This window comes from Prunus avium, chromosome 2, assembly GCF_965620075.1.
Source record: "Prunus avium chromosome 2, drPruAviu1.hap1.1, whole genome shotgun sequence".
NCBI classification, from domain to species: Eukaryota; Viridiplantae; Streptophyta; class Magnoliopsida; order Rosales; family Rosaceae; genus Prunus; species Prunus avium.
This window is the reverse complement of record NC_142285.1, coordinates 300,987-314,181: the sequence shown is the minus strand read 5'-3', so window position 1 is coordinate 314,181 and position 13,195 is coordinate 300,987. Positions and strand designations below refer to the sequence as shown.

The 13,195-nt window shown below is 37.6% G+C and overlaps 2 protein-coding genes and 1 pseudogene across 3 annotated transcripts; all 3 read left to right on the top strand.

Moving 5' to 3' along the window:
- Positions 1 to 1,821: 1,821 nt before the first annotated feature.
- LOC110758853 (protein WHAT'S THIS FACTOR 9, mitochondrial-like) lies at positions 1,822 to 3,126 on the top strand (annotated as a pseudogene).
- A 2,173-nt stretch (positions 3,127 to 5,299) lies between these two features.
- On the top strand, positions 5,300 to 6,040 carry LOC110758849 (oxidoreductase/transition metal ion-binding protein). Its single transcript, XM_021960780.2, has one exon. It carries the CDS (start codon positions 5,525 to 5,527, stop codon positions 5,882 to 5,884), a length of 360 nt encoding a protein of 119 aa, XP_021816472.1. The 5' UTR covers positions 5,300 to 5,524; the 3' UTR covers positions 5,885 to 6,040.
- A 4,607-nt stretch (positions 6,041 to 10,647) lies between these two features.
- On the top strand, positions 10,648 to 11,947 carry LOC110758848 (non-specific lipid transfer protein GPI-anchored 14-like). 2 transcript variants are annotated; one of them, XM_021960778.2, is made up of 3 exons: positions 10,648 to 11,268; positions 11,426 to 11,530; positions 11,665 to 11,947. In XM_021960778.2, the coding sequence occupies exons 1-3, from the start codon at positions 10,932 to 10,934 to the stop codon at positions 11,796 to 11,798; spliced, it is 576 nt and encodes a 191-aa protein (XP_021816470.2). In that variant the 5' UTR covers positions 10,648 to 10,931; the 3' UTR covers positions 11,799 to 11,947. The 2 variants fall into 2 exon arrangements, with proteins under 2 accessions (XP_021816470.2, XP_021816471.2); XM_021960779.2 differs by having other exon boundaries at positions 10,654 to 11,268; positions 11,668 to 11,947.
- The last annotated feature ends 1,248 nt before the right edge of the window (positions 11,948 to 13,195 follow it).

The following is a 13,195-nucleotide window of genomic DNA, read 5'->3' as shown; positions in this document are numbered from 1 at the left end:
GTATAAATAGAACCTTATTGACCGACTCTATTCCTGAAAATTTTCATTTTCTGAAAGCAACTTTTCTAATGTTTTCTCGCGCCCTGGAATTCTCCCCCGCTTTTCCTCCCTCCCCCTCCCTCTCCTCCGACCACGTCACTGCAACCCCTCCTCCTCCTCCTCTTTTTTTATTCTCTTTCCATCTTTCTCTCTCACTTAGACGTCGGCGTGACGGGAGATGGATAACTTTCAGGTTCCCAAATGCTGCGACACACACGCCTCCATCTGCACCTATGGCGACACAAATCGCATCCCTGCTTCTACTCAATGCGAGCTCTCCAGCAGCGGTATCTCCCTCAACCACGCCCTCGCTGGTATTTTTTTTCTTTTTAATTGTTATTATTAATATTTTTTTTTCATTTTTTGTGATTGATCTTCGTCGGGCCATAAATTGAAGCCCTAATAAACATACGGCCCCAAATGTTTTTTTTTTTGGGTTATGGTTGTGCTCGGCATGCTGTTTTAAATGTTGCAATTCCTTAGTATGAAGGGTTGATTTTCTGTTTTTTTTTTCCTTCAATTTTTAATACGATGAGTCAAATTGATTGTGTTTGAGTTTAATTTAAAGCTAGTGTAATGATCGGTTCACTAGGTTGTATATATTATAAACATGTTTAGGTGCATTAGATTTTTCAAGTTTTAAAGCAACTACTTCTTTGGCCAAATTATCATACTTTACTTAATAATTTTCTTCCTCTCCTTTACTAGCAAAAAAGAGATGAGAAAGCCTGAGTTTATTTACATTTGAATTTTGGTTTTATTTGATCTTCATGTTTTCTTGTTTGTTTTTTCTGTAAAGTTTTTAATTTTATTTTTTGAGTTGAATTTCTATTTTTTTAATAAACATTTTAAAACAATTTTACTTTATTTTAATGTTTTTTTTGCCCCACATGGTGCAATTTTTGAGTGTTCTAAAGATTTGGTGATGGAGGTCTGACATTATAACTGAAAGATAACTTTGAGTGTTCTAGAAATGAGATAACAAATTGACATTGAGTGCAAACTTAGAGGAGGGGCTAAAACAAAATTTGCCCTAAATGTTAAAATATTAAAACACAACATGCTAACATGCCATTTGAGTCAAACTAAAATTGACCCCAAAAAAAAGATAATCCTTTTCAGTGTTTTCTTCTCCTTGCTCTTCCCATTCCTATCCTCCTTACTGACTTATCCCTCGCCAGTGGCTATTGACGACTGATGCGGGGCCCGGGCCACTGAAGGTGACAGTGTTGATCTCGATTTCTCCTTGCCCAGTTGGCTGGAAAGGAGTTTTTTAGAACAATTTTACTGTTGCTTCTGGTTACCCTTATTTTCGTACTGATTAAGTTTGATGTTTTTTCCTTTCATGCTTTCTCTGTGTTTCAATTTTGGCTTATTGCTTCTGGTTGCTGTTGACTTGCTGTACATCATTTGTTTTATCAGTTGGAGTGTTAAATTTGGCATTTCTATTGTCATGTTTCAGTTCAAGTAAAATTAAAAATGTCGTTTGGTGGTTTCTGCAACATACAGAAGAATAATATGGAATCTTAGAAAAAATTAGTGTTTGGTTTTGATGGAGTGACTTTTTTCTTGACTTGGTGTGATTTGCATGAAGCATTTTTACTCATAGGATTCTCTTCTTAAAAATATGGATGACTTAGATTAAAAAGTAATGAGGCCCATAATAAGTAGTGCCAAAGAGAGAATCTGAGTCCTAAATTTCAATTGTAGGCTACTGTGTGGATAGTTGCTTTTTTTTAATTTTTGTATGAGTTGTTTCTGATATGGGCTTTGATGATTAGGTTTGACATTCACAGTGATGTCTTTGCCTCTGATTAGGATGCTTCCCTCCCCTCGGTTCATCACCATCAGGACCTTTGTAAACGCCAAGGTAAAATGGGTTGGAGACCCATACTTGGACTACGCAGTTTAAAGACAGAAATACCTTAAACGATCCATTTCCTTCAAGAACCAAATCATTTCCAACCCTTCCAAGTCCCTCCCTCTCTCTGCGGCCTCTACTCAAGCCCCACCTCAACCTCCCTACCACATCCTCCAAATTCTTTGAAAAATACCCCTCATTCTTCTCCATATTTCAGCCCTGCCCTGGTCTCCCACCTCATGTTAATCTTACCCCACAAACCCTCTCACTCCACAAAGTGGAGTCAACCATTCATACCTCAATGTCTAACAAATACAGTGCCATTGAACGACATGCTAAGCTTTTGATGCTAGCCGGAGTGACTAAATTGCCCATGCACCTGATTAACAGGTTGAAATGGGATCTGGGTCCTCCTCATGATATTGTGGGTACCCTTGTTGATGATTTTTCTGATTATTCTGGGGCTTTTGAAGTTGAGGATGTGGTAACTGGTAAAGTAGAGATTGGTTTTGGGGTCTTGTTTGTTGGAGAAAGGAGCTTGCTTTCTCTCAATTGGAAAGAAAGGCAATAATGGGTTATGATCAGTGCAAAAATATTGAAAGCACACTTGGATTTTAATGAATTTGCCCAAAGGGTTTGATTTGGAGAAGAGGGTGAAGGATCAGGTTAAGGAATGGCAAGGATTGCCATACATTTCGCCATATGAAAATGCAACCCATCTTTTACCAAATAGCGACCAGGCTGAGAACTAGATGGTGGCAGTGGTTCATGAGGTTCTTTGTCTTATCTTATGGTTTCAATGAAGACAGAGAGGGAAAATTTGTTTGTTTTGGGAGAGTATTTGGGGTTCGAAAGGTCGAGGCATATAGGAAGGATTTCTTGATTGAGAAGCACCCATTAAGAGTGATATGGAAGAACTAGTAGAGCAGACAATGAGAATGGCTCTTCGGATGCTGCGTTTTAAGATTATAATATGTGATGACGATATGGAAATATGAGGAGATTGATGTGATCTGTATAATTCTTAGGAGGCTTGGCAAATGAGAATTTTGATTGAGAAGTTGAGTTAGTCTATTTGGAGCTAAATCCCTGCCTAAAATGAATTTAGGTGTTATCTGGTTTGGAATTCGATGATTGTATTAATTAGTGGTTTCTGCTATTTGACATGATTTTGTTAAATGCTTTATCACCTTGATAATTTGAACTGTGCTTGATATTTGACATGATTTGAACTGTGCCTAAAATGTCTGTGTATGCTAAGGTTTGGATTTTATTATAATGAAAAATATTTCAGTTACCTCTTTTCGTATCTTCTGTGGTGGGTACTGGCTACAAATATTAGACGTGAGATTCTTGAAGTATAACTATCCTAACTGTGTTGTCTTTTGAGAATGAAATACGAATTAATTTACGTGTGACATATACATTATTCTAATATATAACACAATTCGCTTTTCACGTCAAGATACTGTATATATTCCCACAAATACAAACTCTATAATTATGTAATAGAATTTACTTGTTCTCGTAGTCATAATAGTTTTTTTTTTTGGATCAAGGAAGAAAACTTCATTAAACCTTCAAAAACAATCAAGATACACCCATAAAAGGTGGAGAACGGAGGTGCAACTAGGGTGGCCTGATTAAAACCTAGTGGAGGAAAAGTCTGTCATGTAAAGAGTACCACACACCTCCAACAAATTAACACTTCATCTTCTCTATCCGCCAGTAATGTCGATGATAACCAATGTGGAGCCAAACCAGCCCAATACAAAAGTCGCTGTTATCGTAAGCCAAAATGAACCAAAGAGTGCACCTCTGCATTCCCTTTGCGAGGTTGGTAAAACACTTGTTCACCCACCTGCAAGTGCACCAATAAATTCCTCACATCTTCAACTAAACTGCAAAGATTGCTCCAATATTCGCCAAATCTTGTCGCCCTTGAGAATCAGAAGCCAAAATAATGTTACGGTGACCCCATCATAAAGCCATTAACAATCCTTCTTGCATTGCAACGAGTTCGGTACCCCGAACATCAAGCTCAACAGGTCACATGCAAACTTGCAATAAAACTCTACTTTTTTTTTTTGGTCAAGGAGCTATATTCATTAATAGTGGGAAACATTACAAATTGAGAAAACTCAATTCAAAAGGCAGCCCAACACCAACAAATAAAGACCCAAAGATACAAAACCAAATAAATAACATAAGCCCATAAACTATTAAAAGAAGAAACCCTAGATCTAGAACACATGAGCAGCCGCACAGAGCATTCCAACAGCTTTGGTGGTGCTGTTGGAATGCTCTGTGCAATAAAACTCTACTTTCCTCCAACAGTGAGAAGAATAACAATTCAAATTTCACAAATTTACAATTCCACACATGTATATTGTACTCATTAAATTGTCAAAAGAGCATTATACCTACGGCGTTGAACGTGTCCTGGATATGTCATATTTTTTGCTGTAGAAATCAAAGTCTTAGTGATTTGTGGGACCCCTTATTCATTGTTTCTGGATGTATTAATAATCTTTTTTCCTTTTCTTTTTGCGGGGTTTCTTGATGTAATGATTGAAACAGGCTTTGTCATCCTCAAAGGATGCATGATACTTAAACGTTAAGATTTTCAATCATTTACCTAATATTGTTCTTTATGACTGAGTCGTCTCTCTTTGGATCTAAACAGATGTTGATTCGAACAAGGAAGCCTATACATGTTGCCACCAATAAACTTGTGCAGGTAAACAGTGGAAAGCACCTAGACATTTGTGGGTTATGCATACGTGCGTGAGAGGGAAAATAGACAAATAGGCCTGACCACTAAATAATAGTAATTAGTGGGATGCAGCTCTAAAGAGTAAAAGAAAGACATAGCAACTAGAAAAAGAGTATTCTTCCAGTAGGCAAAGAAAAGTAGTTGGTGGGAACCCACTTTCTGTGGACGAACATTAGTTGGGAAATAATACTCACCAAATCCAAAGTTGAAAGGAGGGAAGTATTGTCCTTAATTTCTTGTTTTAAAGAACTGTTTTGCGTCTTTGTTGATAATTATGAATTTACGAGACTCTTATGGTCCCTTCTATTTTATTTTTATGAAACATAATAACCTGATCTTGATCTAATCCATAGTTATTTGAACTTTCAATTACCAATATTTTTATAATTATAACCAAACAATCAAATTTAGAAAGAAAAAAAAAAACATTCTAGCTGAAAGCTGAACTTTACTTTATAATTTGTATCATGAATTATGACCTCAATTTGTGGTCCATGGTCCGTGGTACGTGGCAGCTGCTTATTTAGTCAGCTTTCAAGAACTTAAATCTGCTCCATATTTATATAATATTCTCACCGTCCTTTAGATTGGAAGTATCCTCCTACTACACCTGGATTACCAAAAGGAAAATCTTTATGTAAATCTAGCTCCTCTAAGCATCTCTGTGTCAAAATGGACAACGACGTTGATATTACAATTTAAATATACTAAACACTAGCTCTATATAAATCATCTTCGATCACCAGCTCCCATAGCGAAGCTCCATAATTAGAAAAACCTTTTGAAATTAAGTTCACAAGTTTCATCCAAGTGTGTCTGCAGTGCAGAAAGCTAGCTACAAATTAAACATGAATGGAGGTCATCATCACCCTACTTTCCCTCTGCACTTATGTTTCTTCCTTGGTGTATTGCTCACGTTTGTTGGGTTTTCATGGTACATTAACTACGAGTCTGTGCTGGAGAGCATGTTTGATCAGGTGAAACTGGTGCTCATGGTGTCTCCCTTGCTGTTGTTACTAGTGGTGCACTGGCTTTCCAACGATGACCGGAGGCGGTTGCCCTCTCTCATACCCTTACCTGAAAAAGACTCCCTGCATAGGGCTGGAGGAACTCCATGGGGAGTTGGATTTCTGCTTGTTTTCCTGTTTTTTATGATTTCTTACCAGTCTTACTTTCAAGAACGTTGGTTTCCTCTTCTAAGCAGATAGCACCAGTTTTACGTAATCTACTTTTCTGTTGTTATTATATGTGTAAACCAGGTTTCTGCAGCAGCAGGAGAGTTCTGGAACTTCTGAAATGGCATCTTTCTTTTCCCATATTGTAGTGAAGTTGAATTATATACAAACGGAGTTGTTACAGTTTTATTAATTTGCTATCTTATATTGTGCAATATTATATGTAAAAATATTCAAATTAAAGGTTGCAACACATAACTATATACACAAGTAATAATAGGAGAGACCCTGATGGCAACTCCTCATAACTAAATAATTGGTTGGCCGCAAGAAAATCAAAGTTGGATTTAGGCTCTAAATCGCATACCAGACCAATATATCATTACAGTCTAGTTTTTTTTTTTGTAAATACCATGAGGTGTCCGGGCCAGTTTGCGTGTACCAAGACTAATCCCCACTCGCGAAACTGAACCTGGCGCTGATCACTAGGTGTTGCAATTGCCAGGACTCGAACTGGGGAGCAAACCCAACCGAACCCCAGTCTTACCCAAATGGCGGACAAACCCAAGAGTCTTACCCAATATAATATAACATTACAGTGTGTAGTTTAGGCCCCAAATTAGTTAGCATAACCGAGTCAAACCAACCTTTGAAGCATGTCCGTGGCCAATATCACTACAGTGCAACTACAACACATTATGTTTGCATTATTGTACCAAAATATATCCCTAATAACAACTCTAAATCCCAAATGAACACATAAAACTTCTTAAAACATATTAATTAAGCTATTATTAACCCCAAAAATATATTTTATAAAGAAACAAGTATGTGGAGTTTGAACTACAATTACACCATTTATAATTGCAAATTAATCGACACTCTACGGTTATCGGTTGAGAACCTTGTGGAAGTAAAAGTACATGGATGCACACGATTGAAAACGTGAATTATACATATATATATTTTTGAGAACCTCGGCACTACGAGGGGAACGTGAATTATATTTTAAAACTTATAGAATGGTAATTTTAGCATCCTTCAAAAAGCAACGCCTAATACATTTCATTGTTCCAAAAAGTTGCCATGGATTACAACATATAGTTACACCATTTACTGTCATAATACTATAATTGGAAATCAATGGACAATCTACGATAATCGGTGGAGAGCCTTGTAGAAATCTAGAATCAAAATTACCTAGAACAAATCCGAACAGCAATGCTTGTAGGGAAAGGCCTATAAAAGAAATCTAGGATGTTCAAAACAAGAAACTTGATAAATTCTAAAACAAGTTGCGAGAAACGTAACATTATTAAGATTTCAGAGGGACGGATCCTTGGACCACCACTAGCAACATCAATATTGTCCCTAACTTAACCACCTATTTAGTAGGTGTGGGGTTTTATACAAAACACCTCGATGTTAGTAGGTGGAGCCATTCATTATATGAGACTTTCTATTTTGTTAAGTTTCTGATGTGAGATTGTGTGTATTCTTCAATAGACATTTGGTCAAGGCTTTAATTGTTCATGGAGGACACGACGTTATGTTGATGGGGTCCGCGCAAAGGGATTTTACCAAAGGTGATATCTCATTAATCTTATACAAATCAAATAGCCAAATCGGTTTTTGTAGCAACCAAAGTGGCCCCGATGAGGGTAACTCAAGAGAAAGAAGATCTGCCATGAATGACATTTTGTTTTTACTTTTTCTGACGGAGAGAAATGGTATAGATAGAGGAGCAAGAGTTTATTTTATGTATTCTTCTTCCTTTAAAATAGGTGATTTCGATTATATGATGACATGCCAAACTATGCGCCATTATGTCAGGGGGAAAAATTTAGCAATGCCCTTCAACCCCAATTTTGGACTTTGGGCATCTTGTTGAACAGTTGAGGCTAGGGAAATTAGAGTAAGGGATAGGACTTTGAACTTCATTTATGAAATTAGCTTTGGAATTGATTTGAACTTGCTAAAATTAGAAATGTTCGGATTGGAATCGGCTGGAATCGGAATTTCCAATATGCCGGAAATTATAATAATTTTTCAAAATTTTTTTGGTATGAGTTTTCAATTTTCAACAAATTTTAACCTTTCAAATGGACATGGACATAATATTAGCCAAGTTGGCTAGAGTGGATATGCTCCCCACTCTGCACCCGCATAGTTCAGATGTTGCTTCGATTCAGCTGCATCAAAATGGATTCAGCTGCATCCTCAACTTGTGATACTCGCAAGTGCACGAGCCGTTTGGTAGTATAGCATATGTAAGTGCGAGGTCGATTCCACAGGGATTGGTGATTGAATAATCCAATTCAGTTTTCCTATACAAAACAGAAGAACAAGAAAGAAAATAAATAAAACAAGAAAGAAAGAAAAGAAAATAACTCAAGTAGATAAGTTCCCAAGTTCAATTAGATTAACGGATTGATTCTAGCTAAAGTATGATTAAGCCATGGTGTTTGGTCAAAACCTTGTGTTCCTAATTCCCTAATTTGATCATTTGTTGTCTAACCTAAAACTAAGCATTAGGAACCCATTAAGCATAGAAGAACATTTTAAACAACCAAGTATGTATCTAATCCCTGTTGTCGAATGTCCATACATACTCTTCCTATCCATAGTTCAATTCGAATTAAAGCATGGTGTCTACTCTTAATTCAAACCAAGATAGCTAACATGCAAGCCTAAATGGTGATCAATCATTCAAACTAGCATATTAACTTATAAACATAATGAATAAGAACAAAAACCATAATTGAAACTTGGAAACTAATTAAACTTGAATACTTAAGAAAGAATGTACATTACAAATAAAAGTAAAGTGGAACTAAGAAAACTTGAAGGAAAATTTAGTAAACTCATTTTGTTACAACAATTTACAACTTGAAAGGAAACTAAGAGAATTTGAGGGAGAGAAGGGAAGGGAGCTCTAGAGAAGTGTTTGAGAGCTCCCCCCCTTGGGGTGTGATTTGAAGCTTGAAGGCTTCTCTATTTATAGGGCTAAGAGGGAGGAACATCATGATGGATTCCCACACCATCCTTCATCTTTTGCTGCACCTCAAGCATCTTCACATGGGTTCAAAGGTGATCAGTTGTGGCTGCCTTTGCTGCCAACCCATGTGGTTGCCTTTTGGTTGCCAACCCATGTGGTTGCCTTTTGGTTGCTGAAAAACGAGTTTTCTGAACCAGTCTTGGTGTAGGAAGGCCAGAGGTTTCAAAACGTATCCAATGGTGCTCAAATTTGGATATGTTATACTAGACACCCATTGGAACAACTTCTATGAAGAAAGTATTCCCATCGGAGGAGTAGAAGTGTGCGTTTTGGGCCTTGCAAGTTGGCAGCCGAACAGAGACTGGAATTGACTTCATTTCATTTCTTTGCTTTACATGCATGCACATGCTTTCTCTATAATAACTCCAGCATGTACCAACTTGATCCTTTAGAATTTCATAGCTGGAATGCCTCCCCACTTCACTCATTATGTTGGATCCAAAGTCAGTTGCAGCATGGGTGAGGCACATGGCTTAAAGGAGGAGACAAGGCTCAAAGCTGGCAGCTGCAAATCCTCCTCAGCATGGTTCAGTGTTGGACGGGCTGAGCACTCCACAAATGTCCAATTGGGCTGAAATTTGGATATGTTGTAGTAGACACCCATTGGAACAAGTTTCATGAAGATTTTCACCTCATTCGAGCCCCATAGCATGCTGATCCAAGGCCAAGAAGTTGACCTACGAAATTGGGCTGGAAAGGGGTTGTAGCCAAAATGTGTTTGTCTTTAAGCTCATATTCCTCATATGCCAATCAGCCCTTAACATGCATGGATTGCATCAAATTTTATCTCTTGCTATCTTAACCTACAAAACACACAAACATAGGTAAGTGACTCAAAATAAAGAGAAACTAAGCAAAATCACTAAGTAAAGAAGGCATGCAAGTGTATGAAATTATGGACTTATCAAAATAGAAAATGAATTAAAAGCACAAGTTTAACTCAATAACATAACCAAATCATAAGCTAGAAGGGTACAAAATGATATACAATTATGAACCGATCATCAGATTAGTTTAAAATAGAACATCGCATGTATAAAAATAAAAAATTGACATGTTTAAAATTTTGAACTATTATCCGATCAAAATATTCCAAATATTCAGAGTTTTCCGAATTGGAATAAATGTTGAAATTCTAAATTTTTTTGGAACGAAATTGGAAGAGAATTTTCATTCTGAAATTTTTTAGATTAGAATTTGAATCCCTTGATTCCGATTCGTTCCATCTGAAAATCAAGCCTAGATAGAATGAATTAGTGGGGTTCAAAAGCAAATTGAAAATTCATAGGAAAAAATGGAGCACGGCCTATAATTCATGAGATATTGCTAAATTTTTCCCTTTTTGTCCATTATTCTATTTTATCTCTCTTTTTTATATTATGAATGAAATGTGTTGTGGTGATTTCAGGAAAATGGTGGAACCATGTCATGATGGCATCAGTTCAGTGCTGAAAATAATCTGAAAAGAAAAATAAAAGTCTCATCCAACATCAACGTTATCCTTCTCGGCCTTAGTGGGTTGGTGTTGGTGAAGTGACGCACTTAATTCATCATCGTCCACCTTCATTTGATTTATGATTTCTAAGTTCAGACTCACAACACTTGGAACCTGTTGTTTCTGTACACATCATCACCATCCCTTGAACTTTGGCCCGCATGATTTTGTCGAAGAAGCTACTCCCCTCATCATCAACTGCACTTCACTGCAAAAGCTACTCTATCGATTATGTAATAATCAATAGAAGAAAAGACCTTTCAAAATTAGCATGCGGTGTAATGTAATCAATGGCGACTCTAATCGCTAGTTAATCATAAAAGAAGTGACTACTAACAATTAACTAAGGGCATATATCTATATATATATATATAGATAAGTATGGATGCACCCAAAGGCCACCACACCACCACCAGTCTACTACCTCAATTTCTCTTGCATATAAATAGCCGAAGCATCTAGTGGATTTGGAACTCCTCCATTCTTGTGATCTAACATCTTGGGTTTGCATTGATTTGCTGCACAAAATGGCTTTGGTGAGACTACCAGTCGTCCTGGTCCTGCTGCTAATTATATCAATAAGCTTGGGAATGGCAGCAGCAGATTCAGCAAAAGATAGAGACGAATGTACGCAGCAGTTAGCAGGGATGGCCACGTGTCTGCCTTACGTTGAAGGCCAAGCTAAGACCCCAACACCAGACTGTTGCAGTGGTCTCAAGGAAGTCCTCAACAGCAATAAGAAGTGCCTTTGCGTTATCATTAAAGATCGCAATGATCCAGAACTAGGTCTGCAAATCAATGTCACCCTTGCTTTGGGCCTGCCTTCCATTTGCCATGTCCCTGCTAATATCTCCAAGTGTCCCGGTATATATGTTCTACACGCTACACTATTAAAATGTAGTCCATGATTTCTAGTTGCCTATGTTGCTGTGGGATGGAATGAACCAGTTTTTACTAAAGTAATTTTGACACTTTTCTTTTGGTTGATGATATTGATATATATCTGTATGTATGTATGCAGAACTTCTGCATTTGGATCCTAAATCACCAGAAGCTCAAGTTTTTTATCAATTGGAAGGGAACTCTACTCAAACTGCCAACACTAGTGTTGCTCCAAGTCCTAGTGGTACTACATTCTTTTCATATTTTCATATTCAGATTTCACAATCGTGAACCGTGATGTTGAAGAATTATTAGACTCTTATTTTCTTCTTAAATAATGAACTAAATATGACAATTTTGGGTTCTTTTCCTACGTAGCAGTTGAGGCTCCCGCCAGTGCCAAAAGTGTGGGGTCAAGTTCTAGCAGCCGAAACAAAGTCGGTGTGTTGCAGTGGAAAGAAAGAGACTCGTCTTGGTGTTTCGCCTTAATGGTTTTCTACTCGTTCATCTAGATACTTGTAGTCGGATTAAACTTTTTTATCAGAACCTCAGATTTTGAGACAGGTTGACATAGCAGCCGCCTTGCCTTCATTGTATGACTTATGATTTCCGTTCCAAGAATAAAAAAAACATAACTCAGCTCTTTCTTCAAAGGCTTCTATATATATGTACTCGTGCAAATTACAATTTATATATGAAGAAAAAAATAGTACGAGCAAAGAATACACAAGCTCTCCCTCCGACTTTCTTTTCAACAATTGTAATCGTTACCTTTTAGGTTATCTTTCAAACAATATCTTAAAATAAAAAATCAATTAAATCGAAAGGCTAGAAGGCAGTAGCACCTCTTTGGGACAAACCATCGAACAGGTGGTGGGCTCCTGGACTAGCGACTAGCAGGGGTCAATTTTTTTTCCCGGGAAGTGGTTTCCGGCTTGTGGGGGTCCACCCTTGCCCCACTATAGGTCCGCCCCGACTGTGCTGGCTATATGGATTCAAAACTTAAATTTACATCCATATGAGAACCAAGTAGGGAGCACGCATGTGAAGAGAGAATTGAGATCGGGGCAACTTTTCGAAGGCAAACAACCACAATCCGACCTATGGTTGGGCATTTCCATCGAGAAACTGGTCAAACCGGCTGAACTGCATCAGTCAAGCTGATTAGCTTAGGGCCGTTTGATAATCATTTCAATTTTAATTTTTAGTTTTTATTTTTTGTGTTAGAGTATAGAGGTCAAATATGGAGAATGGAAGTGAGAATAAAAGTTGTTTGTATCATACCTGACCGGCCTCTTATGCCATGACACGTGGAAAGGGTCTGACACCAAGCAGGGCCAGAGCCCATGCTGGCAAGCCCAGCCTTATGAATTGGTAGGTGCCCTTAGCACCCAAAACAGATTCTATGCCCAGCATGGCCTTGTAGCCAATGTTGGCAAGTCCAATCCTACAATCGGCAGGTGTCCCCAACACCAACTACCGATTGCTAACTGACCGGTCCACATTCGGCACTCCTTGCTTAGGGCTATTTGATAACCATTTCAATTTTAGTTTTTAGTTTTCATTTTGTGTATTAGAGTACATAGGAACAAGAGGGAGAATGGAAGTAAGAATGAGAGTGGAGATGAGATTGAGATGGAAGATGATGGGAGAGGATGGGAAGGAGAAATAACAAAAGTGAAAACAAAACTAAAAACTAAAATATATTTCAAATTGTTTTCAATTTCAAGATTGTGGTTTCACTTTTTTTACTCCTCCCTCTAATCCTCTCTCTCTCAATCTCAACCTCACTCACATTCTCACTCTCATTTTCCTCTACAAAAAATGAAAACTAAAAATGAAAATTGAAATGGTTATCAAATGGGCCTTTAGGGTTTTTGTTTTGGAAAATGGTTTAAAATCGAATCGG